This window comes from Aplidium turbinatum, chromosome 9 (assembly GCF_918807975.1).
Source record: "Aplidium turbinatum chromosome 9, kaAplTurb1.1, whole genome shotgun sequence".
NCBI lineage: Eukaryota > Metazoa > Chordata > Ascidiacea > Aplousobranchia > Polyclinidae > Aplidium > Aplidium turbinatum.
In genome coordinates this window covers 1,624,508-1,650,291 of record NC_137480.1, presented here as the reverse complement: position 1 = coordinate 1,650,291, position 25,784 = coordinate 1,624,508, and the positions used below count along the sequence as shown (strand labels likewise).

Genomic DNA, 25,784 nt, shown 5'->3' with positions numbered 1-25,784 from the left:
GTTTGTTTTTGACAGGACGTTTTCAAATTTGGGTAGCCTTGTGAAAGGTTACAAATTGATTATTTTAATTCTGCAGCAGTTTTTGTGCTTTTGCATTCAGTATATTAATAATATATTGCGTTCGTCTGACTTTACACTGCAAATTGAAAAAAGCACGTTGCGTATTGCAGTGCTGATAAAAAAACGCATTTCATTTTCACATGCTTTTTCTTGAAGGGGCGGCAAAATCTGATTCCGCCCAGGGAGGCACATTCCCTAGCTACGCCACTGACCTGGGCGACGTCCTACAATAGAATCGTTGCACCACGCAATAACTGCTTTATCGGGATTGTAATCCAGTACTGCGGGACCATCTAACGACACTCGCACGAGTGTCTCCAATGTGGCTGATTTTAAAGAAGTTCGCCACTCCCCTAGAATTCTTTTTAGCAACGAAAAGCAACGTTCGACATGTGTTGACGATGACGGCAAGGTAATAAAATAAGTATTGCAATGATGTGAAGGGCATTACTAAAAGAAACATAATTTTTGCAAAATATGATCAAAAAATGTTTTCCCCTCGGATGTCCGACCCTAGTTCTCCTTTTTAACAACAATTCAATGTCCGACAACATCGAATCGACATAAAAAGGACAATATTGCCAGCCGATGTAAATTAGCACTTCGGATTAAGACTTTGTTAAAATAAACGTCGGGAATTACAAACAAGACTTACAGCGCTGGTGATCGCAGATGAATATATTCCATCAATAACAAATATTCCCGCACAATGCAACAGTGGCGATTATGACGCGCTGACCTAATTTTGCGTCACTCTTTGATACTATATATTTTTGACAGTTAATCCACGATCATTCTATTGCGAAATTAAATAATTGGCTAGAAGAGACCGGCGGCCAAACTTGGCCGATTGAGGAGGTAGCACCGGCGGTCATTCAAGCACTACTTAGCTGCCATGGCCGCCGGCTGCTTTAGGGCTTGACAGTAGGTTACATCATTATAACATAGCATGATGCCCTTCTTTGTATACCGGACATTTGTAGGTTATCATTACTCAGTACATAGTGAGCTGATAGATTAGCATTATCGCTATATCTTATCTTAAAACTTGAAGAAAAAAGGCCTTTTAGTAAACAAAAGTGCCCTTTTTTCGTAATCTTGCCCCTCCAGTCAAAAATCGTTCCGGCGCCCCTGGCTACTTGATGTTAAAGTACCACGGCTATAAGAACTCTGTCAGTATTTCAGGATATATAAACCCACTACATAATTATCTCTTAGGGTTTTTGGAGTGAATTTCATTACTTCTGGTGTCGTTCAGTCTTTCACATTTTTATTTCACCAGAAAAAAAGACGTCCTTAGCCGTTTGATTTCCAATATGCTTTGTGTTTCATCTTTGAGTTGCGAGGAAAGCGAGTTTTCGGTAAAAATTTCAAGTTTTTAGGTCAAACATTTGGTTGCCTTTGTAATAACGAAATAGTTGATTTTCTTACAAGCAATTTGTAGTTTCTAAATTTTTGTTAGTAGGGGTCCCTGGCAAACGTGAAAGTAAATCAGTGGTTCCGCGTTGACAGAAGGTTGGAGAGTGCTGAAGTAGAAGCAAGGAAACTCCATAGCAATGGATGGCAGGTTAACATAGCGGCTACTTTTTGTTGCCGCTCTGCCTCGTCATACCCACCATGCGACGCGTTGAAGCTTGTCACTTTTGAATGCACCAAAGGAAATGTAATTGGTTTTCGAAAGTTTATTTATTTGTTTTCGAGGGTTTATTTTAGTAGACCATGTCTCAAAAACTATGGACAATTCAATAAAACCAAGTGTACTTTTGGATTCATCGACCCAAATTTACCTTAAAACCAACCCTACACTAAACCCGTTTGAAAAACATCCGTTGACATCCGTTGTTGCTTTGTCTTATTACTGGATCAAAATTTACAATAGCGATGTTCCTTGACGCATTAACAGCCCCACCTCCCAGTAGCACCCACGTGATGCTTGACCATTCATGCACTTTGCTTCACTTACCGCTGTAATGACGTCACAAACGTTTTGCAAGGTGTCAAGGAAATAGAGATGAAGCTGATCTCGAATTAGCGTATCTTCACTACGCTTCATGCAGCCCACTCGATCTTCTGAAGTAAGTATCCCGAACGAATGTAACAACTTTCCAACACACCACTCGATGGCACCAATCAACGATTCTTTAAAAATCGCAAGAAACGAGGTGATAGCCGGCAGAGGGCGAAAAGTCCGAAGATTTACTAGTTAAGGCTGATTGAAAAATGGCTTGATCAAGAGAGAGAGACCGATTGCATTATACGACAGACAGGTCAGAATTCTACAAATGCTTTTTCAGGGATCAGATGCAATTTCGATGTGCAGCTTTCCAAAAGCCGACTTTTGGCAAAGAAAGGAAACGGACAGATTGGGAAGAGTTCAACAAAATTGAAGCAGATCAGTTCAACAAATATAAACATTCTGTTAGGAATAAGCTTTCGTCACTCTAAAGTTGTCTGAACTGAAAATTAGAATTTCTTCTGATTTCTGAAAAAGCATTTGTAGAATTCAGACTCGTCTGTGGCTAATGCAATCGGCCTCTCTTTGTCGTTAATGATAGTGGCTGTATTCCTTTAACTGTTACTTCACAATTGCAGATATTAACGACCTGTTTTAGCCTGATGCTGCGAGTTCGCTGTGATAATAGCGACTAGGGAACCGTGTTCCCCTAGTCATGTGCTATGACGAATGGTGTTGGAGTCAGTGTGTCGTTGTTTTATGCGGTTCTTTTCATTAACTGATTTGTTGTTTCGGAGCATAATGGTCGAAACATTTAGTCAACTTGAGCAAAAAGGATAGAGCCAAAAAAAGAAGAAATCATACGCATATCAAAGCAAACGCTTCGAAAATTAAACTGTCTTTATTATCAGTGCAAGTACTGTTGCTCTATCCTTTTTGCTCAAGTTGCACAATGCTTACCTCCCTGTAATGCAAGGTGCTGTGTGGTGCCCTGAAGTGTTTGCGGATCCAACAAAAATGTGAAGTCTCCAAAACTGATCTTTCCTTCATCTGCCCCCACAATAGCACCCACTGGTTGTCGCTGGCTTTCCACAATAGAATCTGACCAACAGTCATTTCGTTAGTAATCCATCACTGGCTTTTCAGTTTCTGGCTTCGAAAGGACAATTCTAGATTATTACGACTCTAGTTAAATTTTAGTTTCTAGATAACATTGCAGTAAGGTAAGCTACACGTAATTGGTGACCATCATAATAGACATAAACCTTAGTACCTGGCTCGGTGTCAGAAGCCATGTCTTCCTCAGCTTTTTCAAATCTGCATAAAAACAAAATTTCAAGATGAATCTTTAAAAGCAGAAACACTATACGTGCTGGAACAACAACACAAAGCTGCTGAGTGACTTCTCTCCTATGGCAACAAGTTTTAACGCAGGAACACTTTTATTTCATTGAATTGTCAAAGCATCGAACAAGATTTACTCTAAGAATTAAAATTAGCAATCTAATATAAGCTCTTTAGTTCCCTTAAACAAGGTGTGTCCAAAGTCGGTACGCGGGCCAAATCCGGCCTGCGATACATTTTTGTATGATCTGCGCCTGTTGTCGCGCAATGTGTTATTTTTGACTCTCAGACAAACAGAAATCATACAGACTCAACTTTTTCAATTGATGCAAAAAGTATTTTCTCACAAATTCAGGCGAGAAAAGTTAGAATCGTTGTTGCGTCAAATTGCGAAATCAACTATTATTGCCTGAGAGTGTTGTAATGAGTGATACAGGGTCGAGCATTCATTCATTTTCTTGCTAGCAAATTCAACGACCGCTGATAATTGAGCTTCTCTGCAAAGCCGACAGGATTCTCTGGTGTGTTTTTATCAGCGGCTGGATCAAAACTGTAGTAATCCAGTTTTAACTCAGTGACGTCTCCGTTACCGAGGGTGGCCGGATTCACCTCCAAGTGCCGCAATCGCCTTCACACCCTGCCTCCACATCGATCTGTCTAAAGCAGGGATGTCCAACTTTTTATTATAGCGGGCCGCATTGTCACTTGAAATAAATCAATGGGCCGCAGGACCAATTAAATTTCAAGAAAAATAGGTATATAAAGAAACAATTAAAAACGATTAATTTCATCTTTGACAATAGGAACAAATAACACACACATGGAAAGAAACAAAAAATTATTTCTACAATACAAAGTCAATGAGATTTTTGACATTGTTTTCCAGCTAAGAGGTTATCAACTTTGCATTAAAGGACGTTGTCTTGATTCTTAGGATGTAGGCCTATGCTAAGTGTTTGTCGGTCAGTCTGTTTCTTTCTGCAGTTTTGATGTTTTTCATGGATAAAAATAACTGCTCGCAACAATATGTGCTGCCACATATAAACAATAATTTTCTGGACAAATTAACTAATTTAATAAATTTATTACATGAATGTAATTCTTTATAAAATAAAGGAAGAGTGTGTTCTCTATGTGGAAAGTTTTCAAACTTTTTCGACTTCCCAATTCAATCAGTTCAAGTTGGAATTCGGGTGGCGCTTCACCACACTGAAATGAAAATGGGTCACTGAGTAATTTTCATTCAATTTCAATCTTTTTGAAGTCAGAAATTCTGACTGTAAATTCTTCAAGAAAATCTTCACATAACTTAAGTATTAAGTTAGCATACTTTTCATAGTTTACAGACCTGTCTTGAGCTCTTTCACATAGACTACGAAAATGTACTGTACAATTTCGCCAGCATTCAATTGTGCTATGAAAAGTTTTAATTTCCTGGTAAAGTTACTTATTCAATCGAACATTGAACTACACAACTGATCTTTCTCTTGTAAATGCAAATTGAGCTCAGCTAGCACTTCTGTGAGGTCAACTAAGAAAGAAAAATCATTCAACCATTCTTCACTTTCTATAAAGTTAACACTTTGTTTCTTCTTCTCCATGAAGTTCAAAATATGTTACTACTTGGAGTGAAAATGACTAGCGGGCCGCACAAAAATCTCAGGTGGGCCGCAGGTTGGACATCCCTGGTCTAAAGCGTCCTCTCTTGTCAAGCCCGCCCTCCTGCTTTCCTCCTCAACTTGCCTTTTCCACGTTTTCTTGGGTCTTCTTGTTTTCCTACGACCATCCACTCGCAACTCCAGCGCTCTTCTCAAAACATCATCTTCATCTCTCCTCACAACATGCCCATACCACCTCACTCTATTCGCCTTCGCCAACTTATCAACATTCTCATTCAACCCAAGCAAGTTCATAAGTTCTTCAGTATTCCTTTTGTCCATCAAAAACAAATTTCCAGGTAATGCAAAGTTTGCATGAACTAGCACCGCTTAAGATTAAAGCTGAGCGACTCCCGTCCCACCTCCGTGATATTGTACGCTTGTTTACCATTAGCCTCGAAGTCGCACCAGACGTGAGCTGGGTATAGAAATCAAGACGTCAGTTTCATCCTTCACATCAACACAGCTGTGTTTTACAAAGTTTCTGGATGTGCTAATTTCGGATGGAAAAACAAATCACTTATACAGCCTATTATGATATCCCGTGATATGTATACAATGAATTACTTAAACCTGCATATTGCTTTGTTGTATGAAAATGACATTAAAAAAACAATACTGCTATATAATATATAGCAATATTTTACGTAAAGAAAGGTGTATGTTATACACCTTTCTTTACGTAAAACAAGATTGTCAGACATTTGTGGCACGCGGGTACGTCCGCATCATCAAATTTGGCCGCCTGGGAAAATGTTTGGACACCCCTGCTGTAGACAATCCCAGTCCATCACCTAAGTCGCCCACGCGCCAGGACTTAAGTTTGCACGAATAGGTATGGAGAAGCTATAGGCATGGTTGTTGTTTAATGCAGGACATGAAACGTCCCAGTAACACAATAGTCCGATGACGCAACAATGTGGTTTGTTCGCTTGTGCTGGCAAGCCCAGTGGAAGTATAAACGACGCTCACTCGTATGCGAGGTAGTCAACCGTGTCATGACGTATTTTGAAGCTCGCTTCACCATCGACATCTTGCTCCTCGTCTCGTGGCTTCTTCCTCTGCAGATGGAGAATGATTTAGAGTGAAGCTCTTTATGAAGCATCCAAACTTGAAATTTATTGCGCGACTCAACAGAACACAAGATACAACTTGGGTAGAGAAGTTACTTTTTCAACCATTTGAATAGAAAACGATTAGCAACACGGCATTTAACATAACAAAAAAGGAAAAGTTTTCGATAAATCAAGGGCTAGATGTAGGCTATAGCCAAAAACGTTGGCTAGTTTTGCTTCTTTCATCATGTTAAATGCCGTTTCGTATGTTTATAGAACAAGATAATTAAACAAAAAAAATCACTGAGGTGTGATTTTCAAACTGTAAAATTTTCAAACTGTAAAATTACTACAATAACGTTTCTAATAAAATTTACATACTGTAAAACACCAGAACGCAACGAAAATATAAACATTAAATCAAGGGGTAGCAGTTCCGATGCACAAGCCCCAGAACTTTAACCGTTTTGTTCATTGTTACTATCAGGAAGCACCACACAAATGTAGTCTAATTAGTCGGAATCGATAAAACTATCAGGAAGCACCTAACAATGCTATTCGGAGCTATTCGGTTGCATCCTTGGCTAAAGTATCGAACGAAACCACTAAGTTGAAAGCGCCTGAGCCAGTATCAGCCATTGCCTCCTATCGCTAGTTGGCATCGCCTACCAGCCATCGGGCTGACAACTTCATAAACTTTTAATTGTTTTAAATTGTGGATGTCAACTGTGAATGCAGTCGCCTCTGATTGAAGGAGAGCGACCAATTATCGCCGTAAAATCAGACCAACTTTGAGAAACTCGACAGTTTGAAAACAATGTTATATCGTAAAAGCAGCACTGCAGAGTATAAGTATTGACTTGAAATTCAAATCGATTTCTTACGAACTTTCCTACAAAGAGTAATCTCGCAACAGGTCACTTGCTGTCCCGGACCAGCGGCGTAGCCAGAAAAAAAAAATCAGAAACTTATTTTTAGAATTTGAATTTTCTCAATAATTAAAATACCCATATTTTACGGACCATAAGGGGCAATTTAAATCCTTTTTTTTTTCTCATAAATTGATCGTGCGCGTTATAAGCCGGTGTGCCTAATCTATGGATCAAGTAGTGCTTTATTGCTTACACTCAAAACCAGTACCGATACTATTATTATATCAATAAACCACCGTCTTACACAATAAACTACAGTAAAAGCAACTAGCAACTGTGATATTCACTAGGCCCATTTTTTCTTTTGTACTATTGTGACTTGCTTACATTTATTACGCATTTTTGTTTAATGAGCTTTATACGGTAACCCATACTCCTTAAAATACGTTGCGTTTGCGTTCTATAGCCCAGTGCACCTTATGTCTGAACAAAAATCTACTCAAAGCAATTTATTGACAGTGCGCCTTATAATCGGATGCGCTTTATGGTCCGTAAAATACGGTAACCAACTGATTGAAATATCAAAAATAAACAGAGAAATTGAATATTTTTTGTTCCAAATCCAGCATTTAGGTTATTGCTGATCAAAACAAAATATAGTTGAACATCATTACTAAACATGGAGGGTAATATTTGTAATTCAATTGAAAAGCAATTTGATTTATACACTAAAGGGGTTTTGACCAGTAATAGGTGGTCAAAACTGCCCGGTTTAAACCAGGTTTTAACCGGGCGGTTTAAACCGCCCCGGTTTAAACCGATCAACCCTGTTATTAAAGGTAGCTCTTACACACAAACGGGCAAGAACTGCGGATAAAATTAGAGAACACGAAAAACTCAGCTGCACAAAAACTCAATAACTACACAAAAACCCAACAGAGTAAGCCATTCTGAAATTGCTTCACAAATTAGTTCAAAGAAACGTAAATCGCGTAAATTTTGCGAGATTTACGATTTGCAAAATTTATTGGTGTCTTTCTGTGTGTCTAAAACAAGTCCTTGGAGATGTTAATAGCCAGATGTCTTGGAAAACGTTATAAATTTATACAAATTTTATTACATTTTCAACAAAGGGTCGGAATCGATGTAACTTGGAAAATTTGGGGGGGGGCATGGCCCCTTTCGCCCCCCCCCCCCCCTGGCTACGCCTATGTGACCCGGACACGATACTGACTATGAACAAAATGCTGTTATCTTGTGAGGCCATTCGGTCTCAAAAATAACCTAATCCTGAATCAGGTTGGACTTCATATCAAGGAGTTTCTACATATCTTAGGTTCATCAGAACTTGGGTTCATCAGAACTTAAGTTCGTCATATCTTAGGTTCATCAGAACTTAGATTCATCATATCTTGTGTAAGCCTTTGTCACCTTGAACTTATCCCTGATGTACTCGAAAAACCTTGTGTACTTGTTCTCCTTAAAGTTGGCCCCGTCGAGAACTGGCAGAGGCTGGACAGGGACGGGAGAGGGTGAACAGGCCACCTACGGATAAACAGAAATGTCTTGTAAGTGTGCAGAGCCACTGTCATAAGAGGCTGTGCATTAAATAACACATCGTAAAAAAGTCAAAAGTATTTCGCTTGCAATAAGTTGGTGATAAATCAAACCGACGCAAATGTGTAAAACCGGGTCACCTCTAACTTAAATTTGTCAACAAGGAACGTCATCCTGTGATTGGCCTCGATCAGGGAGAGGATCGCCACGTCATGCGACATGGTCTGTGACGTCATCTGCATGGCGGTGACGAGAAAGCCGTCGCTGCAGAGGATGATGGGAAGACGAGGATGCGTCGTGATGGAGAACATCTGTCTGTGCTGACGTTCGGAGTTGAGGGATGATTCCATGGAAATGGGACTCTCCCGCCCAGATCTAAACCGGTTCGCTCCCTTTCCATATCTGAAATACAAAAGCCGTTGAGAGCAACAAGAAAGTCGTTCTCGTTACATTATATATACATTAACCTGCAGAAAGCAGAAAGCGTCGTTCAAGATTGGTCAGGACAGAGTAGAATTGATGATCGCTAACGGGACATCGGTTATTACATTCTTGGGATTTGCAAGATACAACGCCACAAGTAGGCTCTTGGAAGTCGTACAACCTAGGCCAGGTTTCTAGGCAGCGTACAAATTTAGTAATTGTGCTTAACTTTTTTTCACATTTTCAAAAAAGATCTTTTCCAGAATATCTGTGATTGAGTATGCACTATGCAGCACAAAACATGCATCCAGAACATTCAAACATGCAGTAAAAGTTTAAAAGGCTTTGAAAGTTTGACCGTTGAATAATTTTTCAAAGGGAGTAATCAGAGTATTCTCCAATCGCTCACATGAAGTGTGCGAGCAGAACGAAGAGACCCATCAAACCTCCTCGTCGTAACAGCTCTCACAATAAACAAAATCATCATAGAGCCATGTAGCAAAATTTATTATTATCCACCGAATTAGTGATGATGGGCTTCGCAAACGTGGCAACACTGTCATGAGTGGCAGATCTCCAAAGCAGCCTATCCTCTGCGGTTTCCTCCCAGTTTGTGTAATTGATATTACACATTTTAAGATTACTCTTAAGATTTAAGATTTTAAGATTACTGAGTCTTTATACCGCTTCATTTGACCACCTACTGAACGCTTCCGTTTAACCAATTCCGAGTAAAACATTTGCTTAGGGAGACGCTGATCTGGCATTCGCACTACATGCCCGCACCATCTGGGTTGGTTTTGAATAACACGGAACTTGATGTTTGTTGTTTCAGGCTCTTCTAGTACGCTCAAATTTGTTCTTTTCTCTTCCCACCTGATGTTCAGACTTTTGCGCAGGCAGCGTTGTTGAAATCTTTCGAGAATTGTAATGTGATTCTGGTAAGCGATCCAGCTCTTGCAATAAACAAAACGATCATAGAGCGATGTACCAACATTTAGTATTATCCATTGAATTCGTCAAATATCAAAGAAACGTTTGCGTTGAACAAGTTAATGGCACTCACCTATCGTGCTCGACAAGGGGGTGAACGGGAAGGAAGCGAGAGGGTCCAAGTTCAACACCAGATCCATGCGAGGAGATGGTGACCAGCTCCCCAGCGCGGGTAAACAGGAACACAGAACCCCGGCGCGTGATGCAGCACAAGAACAAGTCGTCATGAAGCCAAGCCATCATCGATATCCAGTAGGTTCTACAACGAAACATCTCCAGTTATTTTGTGCTAAAGATAACGACGTCATTCTGTTGAAGCATAATCAACATACAATTAAAAAGGTTGTTAGTCATGGCCACATTGTTAGGGGTTATGGCAAACCGGAATGACTCGTTTCGGAGAATCCAATTCGGAGAAATCCCGATTCGGAGACAGCCTTTTTCGGAGAAAGCCGTTTTCGGAGGTTTTTTGAAAATCAAGCGATGCCTTCTGTTTATTTAGGGAATTTTGTATTTTATTCCACAATATCGTTTCTTTTGCATTCTAACAAAGAAAAATAAATTTAATTGAAATTTAGTGAAAAATAAAAATTGAATTAAATTTATTTTTGAACCATTAAATTAAAATGTTTGCTCACATAAAATTGACATGTATCCTGCGTCGCCGTCTGTATGCAAACTTAGAATATATTCGAATCCTCAACCATTAAAAAATTCAATCCCTAGTTTAACAAGTCAATACAAAAACGCCGGAGATGATTCAAATTTTAATCGATGTTGAATAACAAAACAAACAAAAAATAACAGTTCATGCGTCCATTTGGAAATTATGGCTGATTATTATTATCAGGTAGGCTATAAAAACACCTTAATCTCAATGTAAAGCAACAGAAAGCAAGACTGTTAAAACTAACTTTTAAATTGAGTGAGTGATCATTCATTTCTCTAAAGTAAGCTAATTCCTTTCAATATACATACAATCATACATATGCCGCTGTGACTTTACAATTCTTCGAAATGGGCTTTCTCCGAAAAAGGCTGTCTCCGAATCGGACTCTCCGAATCGGATTCTCCGAAACGGATTCTCCGAATAGTAACCCATGGCAAACTTATTGTAATATTCGCTGTAAAACTCGTCAAAGAAAATAACGAAAAGCGTTAACGATTTTCAATTTCCTAGTGATTAAAATTGCCACCACGTGGTGGCATGTGATTACTTTTGTCCAAAAGCTACATAACATGAACCCAACGTTTAAGAACGTGCCTTGCTAATCACGCAGCAACACTTCAGCAGACACAGCTTCGAGTGTCCACATCGAAAGCTGACAAATCGATTTTTAATAGTAAAAATGATGCGGATAAAGTGTTGCTGCGTGATTTAACAAGACATCTTATACTAATTGGTTATGAGTCAACCGCTTCAAGCAGACAGTTTGCTTGGGTTGGGTTATTAGTAACAGAAAGGTTTGACACTTTAAATAGGGGTAGGCTATACATATGGGGTATCTCAAAGTCAATTGGTGACACCTTCAAGTTATTCAGTATGCTCAGCTGATTGTTTTAAGACCTCAACCGGGTCATTTGAGTTATTTTCCAGACAGTGCCGGCAAAAACAGTGTTTCGGATTGCACACTATGAAAAATCCCAGATTTTACGCCAAAAAGCCAAATGCAGTCTTGAGAAAAGTACACACCCATACGCAAAGTTTGCAATTTCACTTCAGATATTCAATCGGTACTTGCAAACACATGTAGCAAAGCGGGCATCACATTTAAGCAAACACGGCAAGCTCTCCAAACCATCTCAAGGAGTTTTTACAACCATACATATTACCTCAAGGTCGATGATGTTCCAGGATATGTGCCTCCAACAGATGGAACTATGTCAAAAACATCTCGTTTATCAACGGACTATGAATCCTACAAGCATGTGTTGCCTTCTCTACGAGTCATTGATGGTATAAAACATTTACAAGCGATTCAAAGCAAGAAAATTTGTGCCCTTGCAATATTGGATGCGCATGATGAAGAATCATTAACAATACATTATGATAGTACCACAAGAAGAATTACAGGAGAATGGACATCCATAATAATGAAGTTCAGTGGTGGTAAACCATTTTGATTAAGACCTCTATCTTTTGCGGTGGAACCCAGAGAAAATATCACAAGATGAATTGTGAAGCAGTTACGTCGATTGTGTTTGGCGAGCAATAGAAATGTTTCACCAATTGATCTATGGGAAAAAGTTACGGTACTTCAATAAAGACAGATTATGTCAGCAAAAATCTTGGCATCGAGGAATCCATTGCAGCTACGCTAGGGTCAAAGCATATACCTTTGCATTTGCTTTGCATCAGTCATACTTGCAAAGTCTTCGATCGTGGTAATTTAAATGTAATGTTGGAATACGAGCAAAAATTCCACATGTGGAAGATTTTATTGCTCACATACCCGCATTAAAATCATTTCTCCCCTCCAGCAAGAGTGTTGTATTTGCTGCTTTGGAAGCTCTATCTAAACTGGTAGCGAATGATGGTCATAAGTGATCACAATTCGCATTGTTTGACAAGGTCGTTGAATCTGGAAAATCGAATAAGCATAGCCAATTCAAGGAGAGATTTGGGAAGCTTGGATGCACATTGCACAGCAGCAATGATCTTGTATCACATTCCCGAATATAAGTCATTGCTCGAAAGCACAAAGTTGAATAATCAATTGGTGCAAGCTTGCCGCATATATTTGCAGAGTGACTTTGTTGTGTTGGGATTGAAAGTGCATGGTTTTCTTACCGTTTTACACTTCCAATTTTAAATATGGTACAAATATACTTGTACAAATATTACCGGACTTGCACACTGCCTTGGCTAATATTCAATATTCAGCAATGCTAATATTCTCCATGTCGATCATTGGCCAAAAGATCAGCAAGCTGCTCCAACAAAATATTCACTGCCACAGGAATCCGAGTGACTCGACGTAGTGACTGGGCCAAATTTGTTCAAAGTAAATCCGATTAACACGGAAGAACAAGGCGAAACTGAACCTGACCTTGATTCTAACTAAACAGTGTGACTCCGTGAGAGACCTTCCAGAAATTCCATTAGAAGAAGACATGTTGACTGTATTGCATTTTACATATGACAACGATAATTAATCAAGAACTGGGAGATGCTGATCTACAACAATCCAGGAAGGAAGATGTTGAGGTAAATGAGCCGTGCATTGTAATTTGGGATGCTGGGAACAAAAGAAATTGGCATCTTGGAATTTGTATGAAGAACAATGGTGATACAACTTACACAATTGAGCATTTAAAAAGGGTAAGTCATCCCAATGACAGTGGTAATCAGAGGTAGAGATATCCAAGCAGACCTGATGTCCAATGTGCTGCGTCCATACAGATAATGCCATGTAATATACTTGGTTCATGGGATATGTCAGGAAGGAATATGACATTTCTCTTGGATAACTGCCACATCATTGAGGGATAATTCAAAGCATTTTACTACAAGTAGTTTCCTACGTAGTAGCCTACTATTATCATGAATCAGTATAACTAGTATACAGAACAGTATACTTATTAAATACTACCACAGACATTGATTGCTTGCAGTAGTACAGTGGGCATTGCTAGTAGTGAATCCGATATTTTTACTATGTTAACCAGGCCCATAGGCGTCGAAATAGGGTGGGCAGGGTGGGCGACGCCCACCCTGCCGTGAAACGAGGGTGGGCAAAATATGTTTCGCCCACCCTGTTTTCATGACACTTATGAAGTGTTCGTTACAATTATTTCCGTTTTTCTTAAACGCTGGACTATCCAACCAACTGCAGCGCAATTTCTTGTTTTACGCTATGTCTCTCGCTAGGTATCCGACAGAACAAAGCAATTCCACAACAACGCTGCGTGGAAAAAAATGCCGTACTCACTGCGTTGTTGTTGCTACGGCAACTGCCACAGCTGGCAATTCCTGGTGAGGGAAAGCCACGTTTGATTTTTTCTCCGAATTTGCGTCGACAATTTGATTTTTTCTTTGAATGGTCTCACTTTCGTTACGTCACAATGAAACTTCAGTTTCCGGTCAGCGTAAGGGAATATGAATATGACATCATAATGAACATGACAATAAAATAACCGATACAAACTAAAGACGTACTAAAACAATGCGAAGGCGCCACTTTAAAGATAACAGGTCACGAGTCACGCGCTTTTTAGGTCGCAATGGAAAATATAAAAGAAGTTTGTGCAAGAAAGAAAACATCCAACCTATTAAAGCTTAATTGCTGCAGCGACGCTAAACGCAGTCTTTGTGAGAAAGACTTACCACACTTTTCCAAATTAGCGTCGGCAATTGCCGAGGTGATTGTAAGGACCACAAGATTACAAGAAAAAACTAATTTTCTTAAGACTACACCAGACTAGGAGATTGATTCAATCTTACTATTGCTGGATGTTTTATTTGGGTTACTTCCTACTTCGCCGGCGCTTAGACACGTGCCCAGCTGGGAGATTCTTTTATAAAAATATCACCCTATTTGCATTGATTTAACTCCAGTAGACGTCAAATTATTGTAAGCATCTACTCCTTGTTGCGCCTCGCTTTCCGTTATCTCGTCCAGCTGATAGTGATACAGCATCTGATGATACCGATTCTGACTAGTCCATTAAACAGACTTTGTGTTGCTCGCAGTGTCCCAATTGTGCCGAAATTATGTTGGCTTATAAGCTTACATAAATCGAGGCGATCTTCTCTCAGGGAGCTATTAATATGTTACCTGTACCTAGTTGAGCAATTAACGTTATTTTATGATAATTCAACGTCGCTACATGTCGAATTAGTGTAAAACAAACGTAAATTTCTTATTGGGCATTGTTGTTACGCAATATAACCCGCCGGAAAAATTAAATCGATTTGTGCTGACTCGAACGTTGAATCAACCCATAATTAACTTACTTTCCCCTCTTCCCGGTGAGTTTTTTAACGTGAATTACCGTAACAGCGTGCGTATCGCGTTGCTCGCTTTATCACTACTATTGGTATTATTACATCACAACAAATCAAACAATGCGTTCGTAATATACTACTTTAGTATATTTTTTGCTTCTCATTTTACATGTTTTAGTACCTACAATCTTTTCCTACTAAATATTTACAGTAATTGCCGAGGCAATTTCAAATTTTGCCGTTTGGCCTCGGCAACGTTTTTGCCGAAGTAAAAATATGCTAATTTCGAAGACTGAACCATTGCGAATTTGCAAACATACACATTCAATGAAATGTGTTTGAAAACTCTCGCCCACCCAGAATTCCTCTCTTCTAAGAAAAAATCGACGCCTATGACCAGGCCTGCAAATTCTCTTTAGTGGGGCAAGAGTCAAGCGTGCTTTAAATAATGGCGAGAATGTATATTTGTTTATTTTAGTAAAAAATATCACTTTTGCATAAGTCTAGTTGGAATCTGGCGGAGTAATTACGTGAGTGCCGGCGAAAGTGCGGCTCTAATACTCTTCTCGAGTTTGCAAGACTGTAAACCAGTGTTTCTCAACCTTTTTTAGCCCAACGCCCCCTTCATGAACTGGCAAAATTTTACTACCCCCCAACAAAAACGATTAATTACGAAAAGCAAATATAAAACAATAAATACTACAAAAAGTGCTCAATGCAAAGCAAAAAGCCAAGCAGAGCGATATAATTACATCAAATATAGGCTAGTTACCAGTCTCTAAAACCCTTACAGCCTGTTTTACCCTAAAAGGGAGATCATCAGAAGGTCCTTATTCAAATATAATTATATTTCTGTTTTCACCCTTTTAAGGTGAAACAGGCTGTAAGGGTTTTAGAGACTAGTAAGTAGTAACTATATAATATTTGATGAAAAGCAAATATATATTTGCGATTCCTATAGGCCTACTGGTAGTCAGTGTGAACCCTGGGCTTGGTGACAAAGTGCCAGTTTCTTCACATCCGGTGTAAAGCCAGTGAAAAACATTCGAAGGTCACCTCTTATGGACATGTCAAGTGGGTTTCGCTGTTTGGTATGTAGCAGAACAACACAGCTGAATCACTTTTCCACCAGGTATGAGGTAGGAAATGCTACCACGAAGATACTAGCTCTTGACGAAATCGTTTACCCTTAAGCCGAGGTAATTATACCGCCCCCCTGCAAAATCAAAACGCCCCCCCCCCTCTTCGGGGGCCGGTACCGCCCCTTTTGAGAACCACTGCTGTAAACAATGACCATCTTGAATGTCACCACTGTAAACAGTAAGGCCAATTGCTGGCTTATGGCGACATTATATACTGTCATAAATGCATTATTATCGTTAAAAGTGTCATTTTCGATTTTATGCATTCCGGACACCGTTTTTGCCGGCACTGCCTCAGTTTTTCTCCAAATTTATTGATTTATGGCTTAAAATGCTCAGGAGACAATATACTTCAAAATAGGGGTGTCACCAAAATGATCCAGAATGATAACTTTTTTAACCATATGTACAGCCTACCCCTACTTTAAACATGGATACAAGTTGTTGGAAAATATGTTGAATACAAATGGAATAACTTGCTGGGATCACTTACTTTGAAAACTGTGGAAGAATATTGGCACCGTTGCTTACATATCGCCCATAGTTGGAGGCAATTGCCACAGCGTTTGATAGATCTATGAAAAGAGCTTGTGCCCAGCATGGCTGAGGTTGGTTGATCGCTACCGCTAGCACCTGGCCGTCGTGAGAAAGACGTGTGACGTAGCCGCCACGCTTTCTGGAGAGAATAACACACGAGATATAATAATATGACAACACAATATTGTTGGGCATGAACACAACGCTGAATCAAAAAGTACAACTCAGCAAAAGCATGTGGCATGTCCCAACCTCAATCTTGGACAATAAATGACAAATTCAACTTGCACATTTTGGGACTATGCAGTGTGCACCGATACGACGTTCGAAAGCACGTCGGTTAGACACCGCGCAAGAGCACGCCACTGTCTCTTTGGCAAGACACCTAAAGCCATGTCCGAATGTGGGCACGAAAATTGTCTTCCATCATGCAATCCAAGTCTTCAATCACCGGGCGGAAGCCTAAATACGACAAAATCTACCAAGCACTCACTTTGCTGACAAAAAGTAATGAAATGAAGAAACATTGATACAGACGAGATACAGCAAGATTGTTGCAACAAATCGATCGACGATGAACCTTTGCAGGATAATTGATGGATTGAAGGGTCTATGGCAATGAAGCAGCAATTACCTGGTTGGTCGACAGGATGGACGGAGTTTGTGCAGTGGGTGGGAATACAATGACAACGCTGATGAAAACCGAGGAGCGTCCACCTCGAACGCTGTGACGTCATCAGGCCAATGAAGCATCAAGCAGAAGACATTGACATTGGCGGTGTCATTGGACACGAAGGAGCAGACACAGCGCACGCCTTGGATCTGCAAAGCAACCAAGAGTGAAGCACGATAAAACTGGTTGAGGTCTATTTAACCGATCTACCTAGTCACTGGTTTAGCTGATGTGCATGTTGATGTACAGCATCCAACAACAAAGCTTTCTTTAATATTCTCATCAAATAATTACAGTATGCGGTTGAGAGTCTACACTTCAAAGGAATGGCTGCAAATACCTGATTCTTAAAGAAAACAACATCAACTGATGTTTCACGAGTGGTCATGGAATTGATCAGAACTTGAGGAAGAGCCACAGTCGACCACTCTCCTCCTGTGGAAGCACCTTCCTCCCAGACGTTTACTTTCTGGTTGTTGAAAATGGCGACAAGACGATTTCCATCATCACTAGCAAACAACCGCACACCTCGAGCATCTAAGGAAGATATCTCGCTAAGTAATCGTTGATTCAACTTAGCAACAAGCTTAACTAGAAAAAAAATCAGAATGACATCACGGCAACTTCTCATGATATCACAATAGCTACTATGACAGCTACTATGACAGCACCCCAGCTACAAGCAGACGCTAGTATCTGTTTTAGTAACCTAGTCTGCCTTGCAAAGCGATGAGAGTATCTGACAAAGTAGATTTGCCAGTCATTGTCCAATAGATACCAGTTCCAAACTTGACACAGTTGATGACTGGCTAGACATTTAACGACATACTAAAAGATGAATTCAAAGATCAACAATCTCGTTTCAAACACTTAGTTCTAACGTTCAAGCTTAAATATAGCAATCAGTGATCCAGAGGCTGCACCGGTTATAGGCAATATGTTCGTAAGCAATTGTTCGTAAAGCAATTGTTCATAAATTGTTTTTCGTAAAATGAAATCCGTAAAACAATTCTTCGTAAAGCATTTCTTATACATCAAATTTTAACTGCATGCACGAAAAAATGCTTTAGGAAGAATTGTTTTACGAAGAATTAATTTTACGAACAATTGTTTTACGAACAATTGCTTACGAACAATTGCTTTACAAACAATTGCTTACGAACAATTTGTCGGACACCGGCTGCACCACAGTGGTTGGCACCGAAACAAGTTATTCCCCATTGGATAAAATCAAACACTCTGAGGGTAATTTGGGGGTTTTTTTTGTTGTAGATTGTCTAAACATACACTAAACAAAACGTTTTTGAAAGTGTGTTGGAATGTTCATGGCATGCATGTCTGACAGACGCCAGACTCTGTGTTTTTAATAACTGCATTACTACAGGCATTGCTTGATCGTGGTTTCTTGTTTTTATGTGCTGACACAACTTATAATCCTGCTGGTTTTAAAAGTATCACAACTATTTAGATCAGTGGTTCCCAACCTTTTTGTTGTCGCGGACCCCTTTAGATAAATTATTAATTCTGCAAACCCCTACCTAAATTTTTCCTGAAACTCAATTAACATACTATTGACTATTGTAATAATTATGCTACTCTACTAATTTTTCCTGAAACTCAATTAACATACTATTGACTATTGTAATAATTATGCTACTCTAACTACTGTACTGTGTCATATTGCATTGCCGCTATGACTCCTGCGGCAAATATCAGGTTAAACAGTTGCTCAAATAAGAAAATGAATTAATTGTTCAAAAAATGTCAGCAGTATTTGAATATTGAGGTGACCCAAAGTCTCCAACTGCAAGCAGTGGTGTCGTTCCCGCCACTATGAGGTAAACTTTGGTTGCACCGCATGCTTTCTATCACGTAATTGACGAGCCAATCCTGATTTGACTGTAATCGACATGTGTTGTGGTAGATGTAGTTTAAGGTCAATGTGCACACTGTAGGCAGCAGCAGCAGCAGCACACATTTGCATTTAAAGAGAAAAATGAAAGTAAAAAGATCGCTTTTCGTTTTTTTCCAAAATTCATCAAGGTAATCACGGACCCCCAAGGGGTCCGCGGACTCTAGGTTGGGAACCACTGATTTAGAAGTTGAAGATCATACTTGCCAAAGAACACAACTTTCAGGCAAAATCAGACGGTAGGCTATCATTATTCGAATGGAGGCTGAAATGTGCTGAATCAGTGGTTTGAGAACAAAAAATATTTCTTTGGCCTTTACTGATCCTTTCAATGTTTTTTGGTTGATTGAATCTTTGTCTTCGGACTGGGAAAGCATGAAAAAATGAGCCACACTCATACATAACACCATTAACTCTTTCGCAACCACCGAGGTCACAACGTTTTAATCTAAATAACCAGACATTTTTCACAAAAACCTGTTGTATTTAAGCCGTAATAATATCTCATGTGATCGACGTAGACGCACAATCTTGACATCAAATGAAAGCATACATCTTCAGCTACCCGAAGATGAAAAGTTTTGCAATAAAATTTAAAACATTCAATGTACAACTAGCAACTTTCCAAACGGTATTTTTTCTAACTTTAAAAAAAATTAAAAATTGGCAGAAAAATATACTTCATTATAATCTTTACTACCCAAGCATGATACAATTAATATGAAAATATATGTAGTTTAATCGAATGCCAAAACAATTCTGCACATGAGAAAAATTTTACTTCGTTTCTGCGCGCAATGCTTTAGGAGATACAGCAGAATGAGTAAGGACAGGTAAAGACTATGGATGGATCTGCCATCATTTACTTTTTTTTTGCTTGAAACACCTTTTAAACTCGGACGTATGGATACGTCCTTGGTCATCATGGTTGAAATCTCAAGACGTGTGTATACGTCCGTGGTTGCGAAAGAGTTAAACATAACAACAAAATCTCAAATTTAATCAGTGATGTACGCGCATACAAAAAATATTGACGCCGTCAGCGTAAACGCAAACGTTCAAAAAAACATACGCCGTATGCGTCAACGTAACTTGTAAAAAAAGTTGGCGGCGTCAGCATCAGCGCATACACTAGCGTAAACTAATTTTGTTTGCTAGGTGCCAAATATTCACACGGTATGAACCGCTTGAAACAAACAAGTTTTATTTTGAATTTCCACGAAGAAACACAAGCATCTGAAAATGTTCATCTGACATTTTGCTGTGTTTTGGTTCCAATATGTCTTTGCCCATTGGAAACATTCTTTCAACTGTAGCGCTGGAAGGTATTGGCGTGTTGTAGCGAAAAAAATACATTAAAAAGTATGCGTTGACGCTATGCGCTAAAAAACCGCGAAAACTTTATGGCGTAGCCTCAAGCGCAAACTATCCAAAAAATGTGGCCGCAAGCGTTAGCATAAACAAAAAGTCTACGCCGCAAGTATGCGGCGTAGAATTTGCGGCGTATACGTACATCTCTGAATTTAATTAATGTGAGCCTTGACTTCGTATTGTTTCAACAATTTGTCAAATTTGGAGCTATCTTGCTCAGTGCCAATCTTATGTCATCTTCAGGTTGAAGACAATTTTCTCACTTGAATTTGTGAGAAAATACTGTTTTCATCAATTAAAAAAGTTGAGTCTGCATGATTTCTGTTTGTCTGCGGGTCAAAAATAAGACATTGCGCAACAGCAGGCGCAGGCCATACAAAAATGTATCGCAGGCCGGATTTGGCACGTGTACCGGACTTTGGACACACCTGGTTTAAGGGAACTAAAGAGCTTATATTAGATTGCTAATTTTAATTCTTAGAATAAATCTTGTTCGATGCTTTGACAATTCAATGAAATAAAAGTGTTCCTGCGTTAAAACTTGTTGCCATAGGAGAGAAGTCAATCCGCAGCTTTGTGTTGTTGTTCCAGCACGTATAGTGTTTCTGCTTTTAAAGATTCATCTTGAAATTTTGTTTTTATGCAGATTTGAAAAAGCTAAGGAAGACATGGCTTCTGACACCGAGCCAGGTACTAAGGTTTATGTCTATTTTGATGGTCACCTATTACGTGTAGCTTACCTTACCGCAATGTTATCTAGAAACTAAAATTTAACTAGAGTCGTAATAATCTAGAAATGTCCTTTCGAAGCCAGTGATGCATTACTAACGAAACGACTGTTGGTCAGATTCTATTGTGGAAAGCCAGCGACAACCAGTGGGTGCTATTGTGGGGGCAGATGTAGGAAAGATCAGTTTTGGAGACTTCACATTTTTGTTGGATCCGCAAACACTTGAGGGCACCACACAGCACCTTGCATTACAGGGAGGTAAGCATTGTTTCCATTCGACACGACGGCCGTTGTAGCATAATAGCCAAACACAGATCTACATCTGGATTCGATATTCATCCATCGACAAATCGATTTATTTTCACACGAGTCTCTTCAATCAATCCATTTGTACCTTCAACGAATTTATTGATTCCGACTAATTAGACTACATTTGTGTGGATGTAGCTGAGCGATAAACTAACAGTTAAAGGAATAGATTGAGTTTCGCTTTTAGCAGCCAGCATGATCGTTGCTTAGGCTACTTCACAATGTAGATATTAACGACCTGTTTTAGCCTGATGCTGCGAGTTTGCTGTGGTAATAGCGAATTGCACTAGCTTTCAGAACACAGGAAGCTCATGGAAGAACTACGTCACCTAATCTATTGATCAACTGATTCAACAAACTTTTTCAGCAATAACGCCTGACACATAAACTCAACAGCAGCATTTAAGACAGCAGCCTCAAGCCAAACAAAAACAGTTTAATGTTTCAAGTCTCACATCATTCATGTCTTGCAACATGAGGTCTTGAGGAATTCGGGTCTTGCGTCATTTGTGTCTTGGAATTCAGATAACACAAAGATACTAAGGTGACATCGAATTGTGTGGCAATAAGACGTTGACGTTTCAGATGATGTTTCTGATGAACCATACCATTTCTTCACAATGGATAAAAAGTCAACATGAGACCCCAGCACAACATTGCATCTCAAGCTGAGTGAGGTCTGTAAGCAGCCTGAAAATCCACACTTTGCATTTGTGCTCAAAGCCTCCCTAAATATCAATGGTAAACTTGGTAGAATGTTTAGTACATAGTAGAGTGTTCCAGAAAACCTCTTTGTTTTGAGAGAAGCTGAAGATCCACAAAAAGCTGGCTCAAGCCTGCCAAGGAAAAGGCCCTTCAGGAGTTTGTATGGGATGCACCAGGTAAGGAAGTACTAGCAACTGGAATAAGAGTACTAATTGCTTACTTTGCTAGAATTTTTCCATGTTTTAGAAATAAATTTAATACATTTGTTAGCATGCTTGTTTTCAGAAAAAAAATTGAGGGTTTACAAGGTTGTCGAACCACTTGCCACAACTCAGCAAGTGCTTCAACTCAGCAAATATCATACATTTCAGCTACTGCCCAGCCAGCAAATGAGGTTTACATGCTCACGTTGGACTTGCTGGTCATCGCTTATCAAACTCATTTTGCTGACTTTTGACATTCCAAGTTTTGGCTTGCCCAGTTGTTATGATATATACTAGTTCAGTTTCATCATTTATCAAACTCAACCACTTGCTGAAATGTTGCTAGTTCAGTTGTCACTTGCTCAGTTTTTTTTTCTTTATAAAGGGTTTGTGGATCCAAAATTGGTAATCATTCACTTACTTAACTAAATAATCAGTATATACCATTGAACATACCTTTACCAGTAAACAAGGCAATGCCAGGACAGGGTGGAATAATTAAAATGTCATTTGTATCTTTCTGCCATCGAATAATTTTCCCTGAAGCAAGAAGAGCCACAAGATATTCACCTGTGAGGTTAAAATTAGTGTTAGGTTTGTGCACACTTTTGTACATATGATTTCATTCTATAATCAGTAGGCCTATACACAATTAATCTAATTTCAATAAAGTGCAGTTGTTTTAAAAACTGAGCTACCAGGCAGGCATTGTCATGAGCTTTGACATAATCACGAATTCTTTATAAAACATGATTGCATTTATTAATGGACTTTGGAAATTAATGTAGTGTAAATAGGTAAGTCACAATTAAATTAAATTTGATTTTTTACCTGACAAGCTAGTGGATTGTAAAATAATTTCTTTTTTGTAAGCCTTCAAAGCATTAATGGTGCGTTTTGTATGACCTGAAGGAAGATACAAAATTGATGTTCTATTTTTATCAAGCAAACAAACACTTTCTTTTTGTTTCCCAATCCATTCCAGTCTTTTCCATGGCTTTTTGCGTCGAATATTACTTGAAACAACAACTTTGAGGCATAATTCCATCTTTGTTCTTGCTCATAACTCCTTTCATGTAACATTCAAGTTTAACAAAAATATTTTTTAACAAGCATCGTTTCTTATTAATTTCTAGTAGAAACAATTTTTAGTATTGAATACTGAAAAGTTTGGATGTTCATCAGGACAATTATCGTTTCTAGCACTAGTTGCAACGTTCATCTGATGAAATTGAAAGTAAAAGCAACAACAAACAGGATGGTTTATTGCTTCACTGACGTTTCGCGCACCATGACAATGCGCATTGCGCATCTTCATGGAGCGAATAACCTACAAAATAAAATTTTACAAAGTTATATACTGCAAAGTGTGACTGAAGGCAAGCAAAAATAAAACACGCAATATTTTGAAGATTGGCCAATTTTATGTGAGCAGTTACTTTCCACGTTAAATTACGTAAAAACTTCCAACAATAAACATAAATTCGAAGCAGTGAAGACCAACAGAAATTCGAGACAAAATTAAATTACAATAACTAGAGATGTACCGATATATCGGTATCGGCATCGGTATCGGTGATATCAACCATTTTTTGAGTATCGGTATCGGTATCGGCAAAATTTGGCCGATACTGTGGCCGATACTAAACATGTAAAAAAATGCGTTTGCTGCGGATTTTCTGCAGAAGCAAAGATATAGATTTTTTAAAGTAATAACTAACGTCACATTGATGTAGAAAAATAACAACCTGTTCAAATTTTTGATACCTCACACTCCCATGACTTCATGCGCGCACCTTTTGCCATTGTTTGCTTACAGTGATTCTTTCACTCAAACACAACGTTTTGTTTCAGCAGTTTTGCGTTGTTCGATTCTTAAGTTGTGAAGGAGACTCAATTTCTCCAATATTTATCATTGTGTTTCTTTTTTACTCTCAACAGAGGATAAAACCAGGCCAAGACTACCCAGGTAGAAAAAATGTATGATTTTGCATCGTTTTTACGTTGCTAAACGTTTAAAAAAAAACGTGTAACTTGGTTGTTTTTAGTAAGCTGGTTCTTTCAGTTTGTGATTTAATTTCCACCTTTCGTTGTAATAAACTCACCAAGCTTAAACAATGTCATGGTAGAGTAAGTAGGCTCAAAATGAAAGCAATGGGACTACGAATCCTCACTAAACTAATCAATAAATGGTCTTGTTGCGCGTAAGATGACAACCTCATTGTGAAGAAAGGAGCATTCTTCCCGGCTATCAGCACAAGGCTGAGCACTCACTAGTACAGCGAGCTGTTGCGATTTGCTAACCACAACGATGTAGCTTCCACGCTAGCCATTTAGACCATCCAATCAACTACCGGTACTTATATGTTTCTCGGCAGCCGTGTTGTAGCAAGAATTGACATCAACAAGAATTGAAATGGCTAGTGTGGAAGCTACACCATTGTGGTTAGCAAATCGCAACTGCTCGCTGTACTAGTGAGTGCTCAACCTTGTGCTGATAGCCTGGAAGAACACTCCTTTCTTCACAATGAGGTTGTCATCTTAGGCGCAACAAGTCCATTTTGATTAGTTTAGTGAGGATTCGTAGTCCCATTGCTTTCATTTTGAGCCTACTTATTCTGTCATGACATTGTTTAAGCTTGGTGAGTTTATTACAACGAGATTGGTGGAAATTAAATCACAGACTGATAGAATCAGCTTACTAAAAACAACCAAGTTACACGGGTTTTTTAAACGCTTAGCAAAGTAAAAACGATGCAAAATTATACATTTTTGCTACCTGGGTAGTCTTGGCCTGGCAAAAGCTTTTCACCCAAACGAAAAGCGCCCTTAGGTTCCACATTACTTGTCGAATAGTTTTTGTACGACTACACAAATGACTTGGTTTACATTTTACATCTTATTATCCATTATGATAGCCTATTTGGAGAGTTTGCGCAAACACTTTATTAATTTTTCAGAAACCCCAATTATGATGTAATTAATGTAATTAATGTTTCTTCCCTTATATCCCAGTCCTCAATTACAGTGGCCTTTCATAACTAAAACCTACTATTATGACACAACAATGCGGTTGAAATTGGATTCTTGAATCTTTAATAAATTATGCCAATTGAAAGCTTTTTTTAATAGTTTTTATGCAAATAAGGTAAAACTTAGCATTTGATATAATTCCTTGCAAATACCAAAATTGCTTCTTTTTGTAACACCAAAGTATCAGCCAAAATATCGGTATCAGTATCGGTATCGGCCTAAAAAAGTGATATCGGTATCGGGATCGGTATCGGCCAAAATATTGGTATCGGTACATCTCTAACAATAACGTTTCCAACTGTGTT

At 38.9% G+C, this 25,784-nt stretch overlaps 1 protein-coding gene across 2 annotated transcripts in view; it reads right to left on the bottom strand.

Moving 5' to 3' along the window:
* The window catches only part of LOC145776600 (uncharacterized), a 67,348-nt gene that overhangs the window by 32,668 nt on the left and 8,896 nt on the right, over positions 1 to 25,784 (bottom strand). The window contains exons 2-13 of one of the 2 annotated variants that reach the window (XM_082587830.1): positions 23,278 to 23,776; positions 22,903 to 23,016; positions 17,557 to 17,753; positions 17,178 to 17,365; positions 16,500 to 16,682; positions 9,990 to 10,175; positions 8,641 to 8,902; positions 8,375 to 8,488; positions 5,989 to 6,077; positions 3,288 to 3,331; positions 2,975 to 3,115; positions 2,024 to 2,199 (exon numbers count right to left, since the gene is read on the bottom strand). In XM_082587830.1, the coding sequence (XP_082443956.1) occupies positions 2,024 to 2,199; positions 2,975 to 3,115; positions 3,288 to 3,331; positions 5,989 to 6,077; positions 8,375 to 8,488; positions 8,641 to 8,902; positions 9,990 to 10,175; positions 16,500 to 16,682; positions 17,178 to 17,365; positions 17,557 to 17,753; positions 22,903 to 23,016; positions 23,278 to 23,494 (1,911 nt within the window). In that variant the 5' untranslated portion in view covers positions 23,495 to 23,776. Of the gene's footprint in view, positions 1 to 2,023; positions 2,200 to 2,974; positions 3,116 to 3,287; positions 3,332 to 5,988; positions 6,078 to 8,374; positions 8,489 to 8,640; positions 8,903 to 9,989; positions 10,176 to 16,499; positions 16,683 to 17,177; positions 17,366 to 17,556; positions 17,754 to 22,902; positions 23,017 to 23,277; positions 24,429 to 25,784 lie in introns of those variants that run through there. The other variant, XM_082587829.1, reaches the window with a different exon arrangement.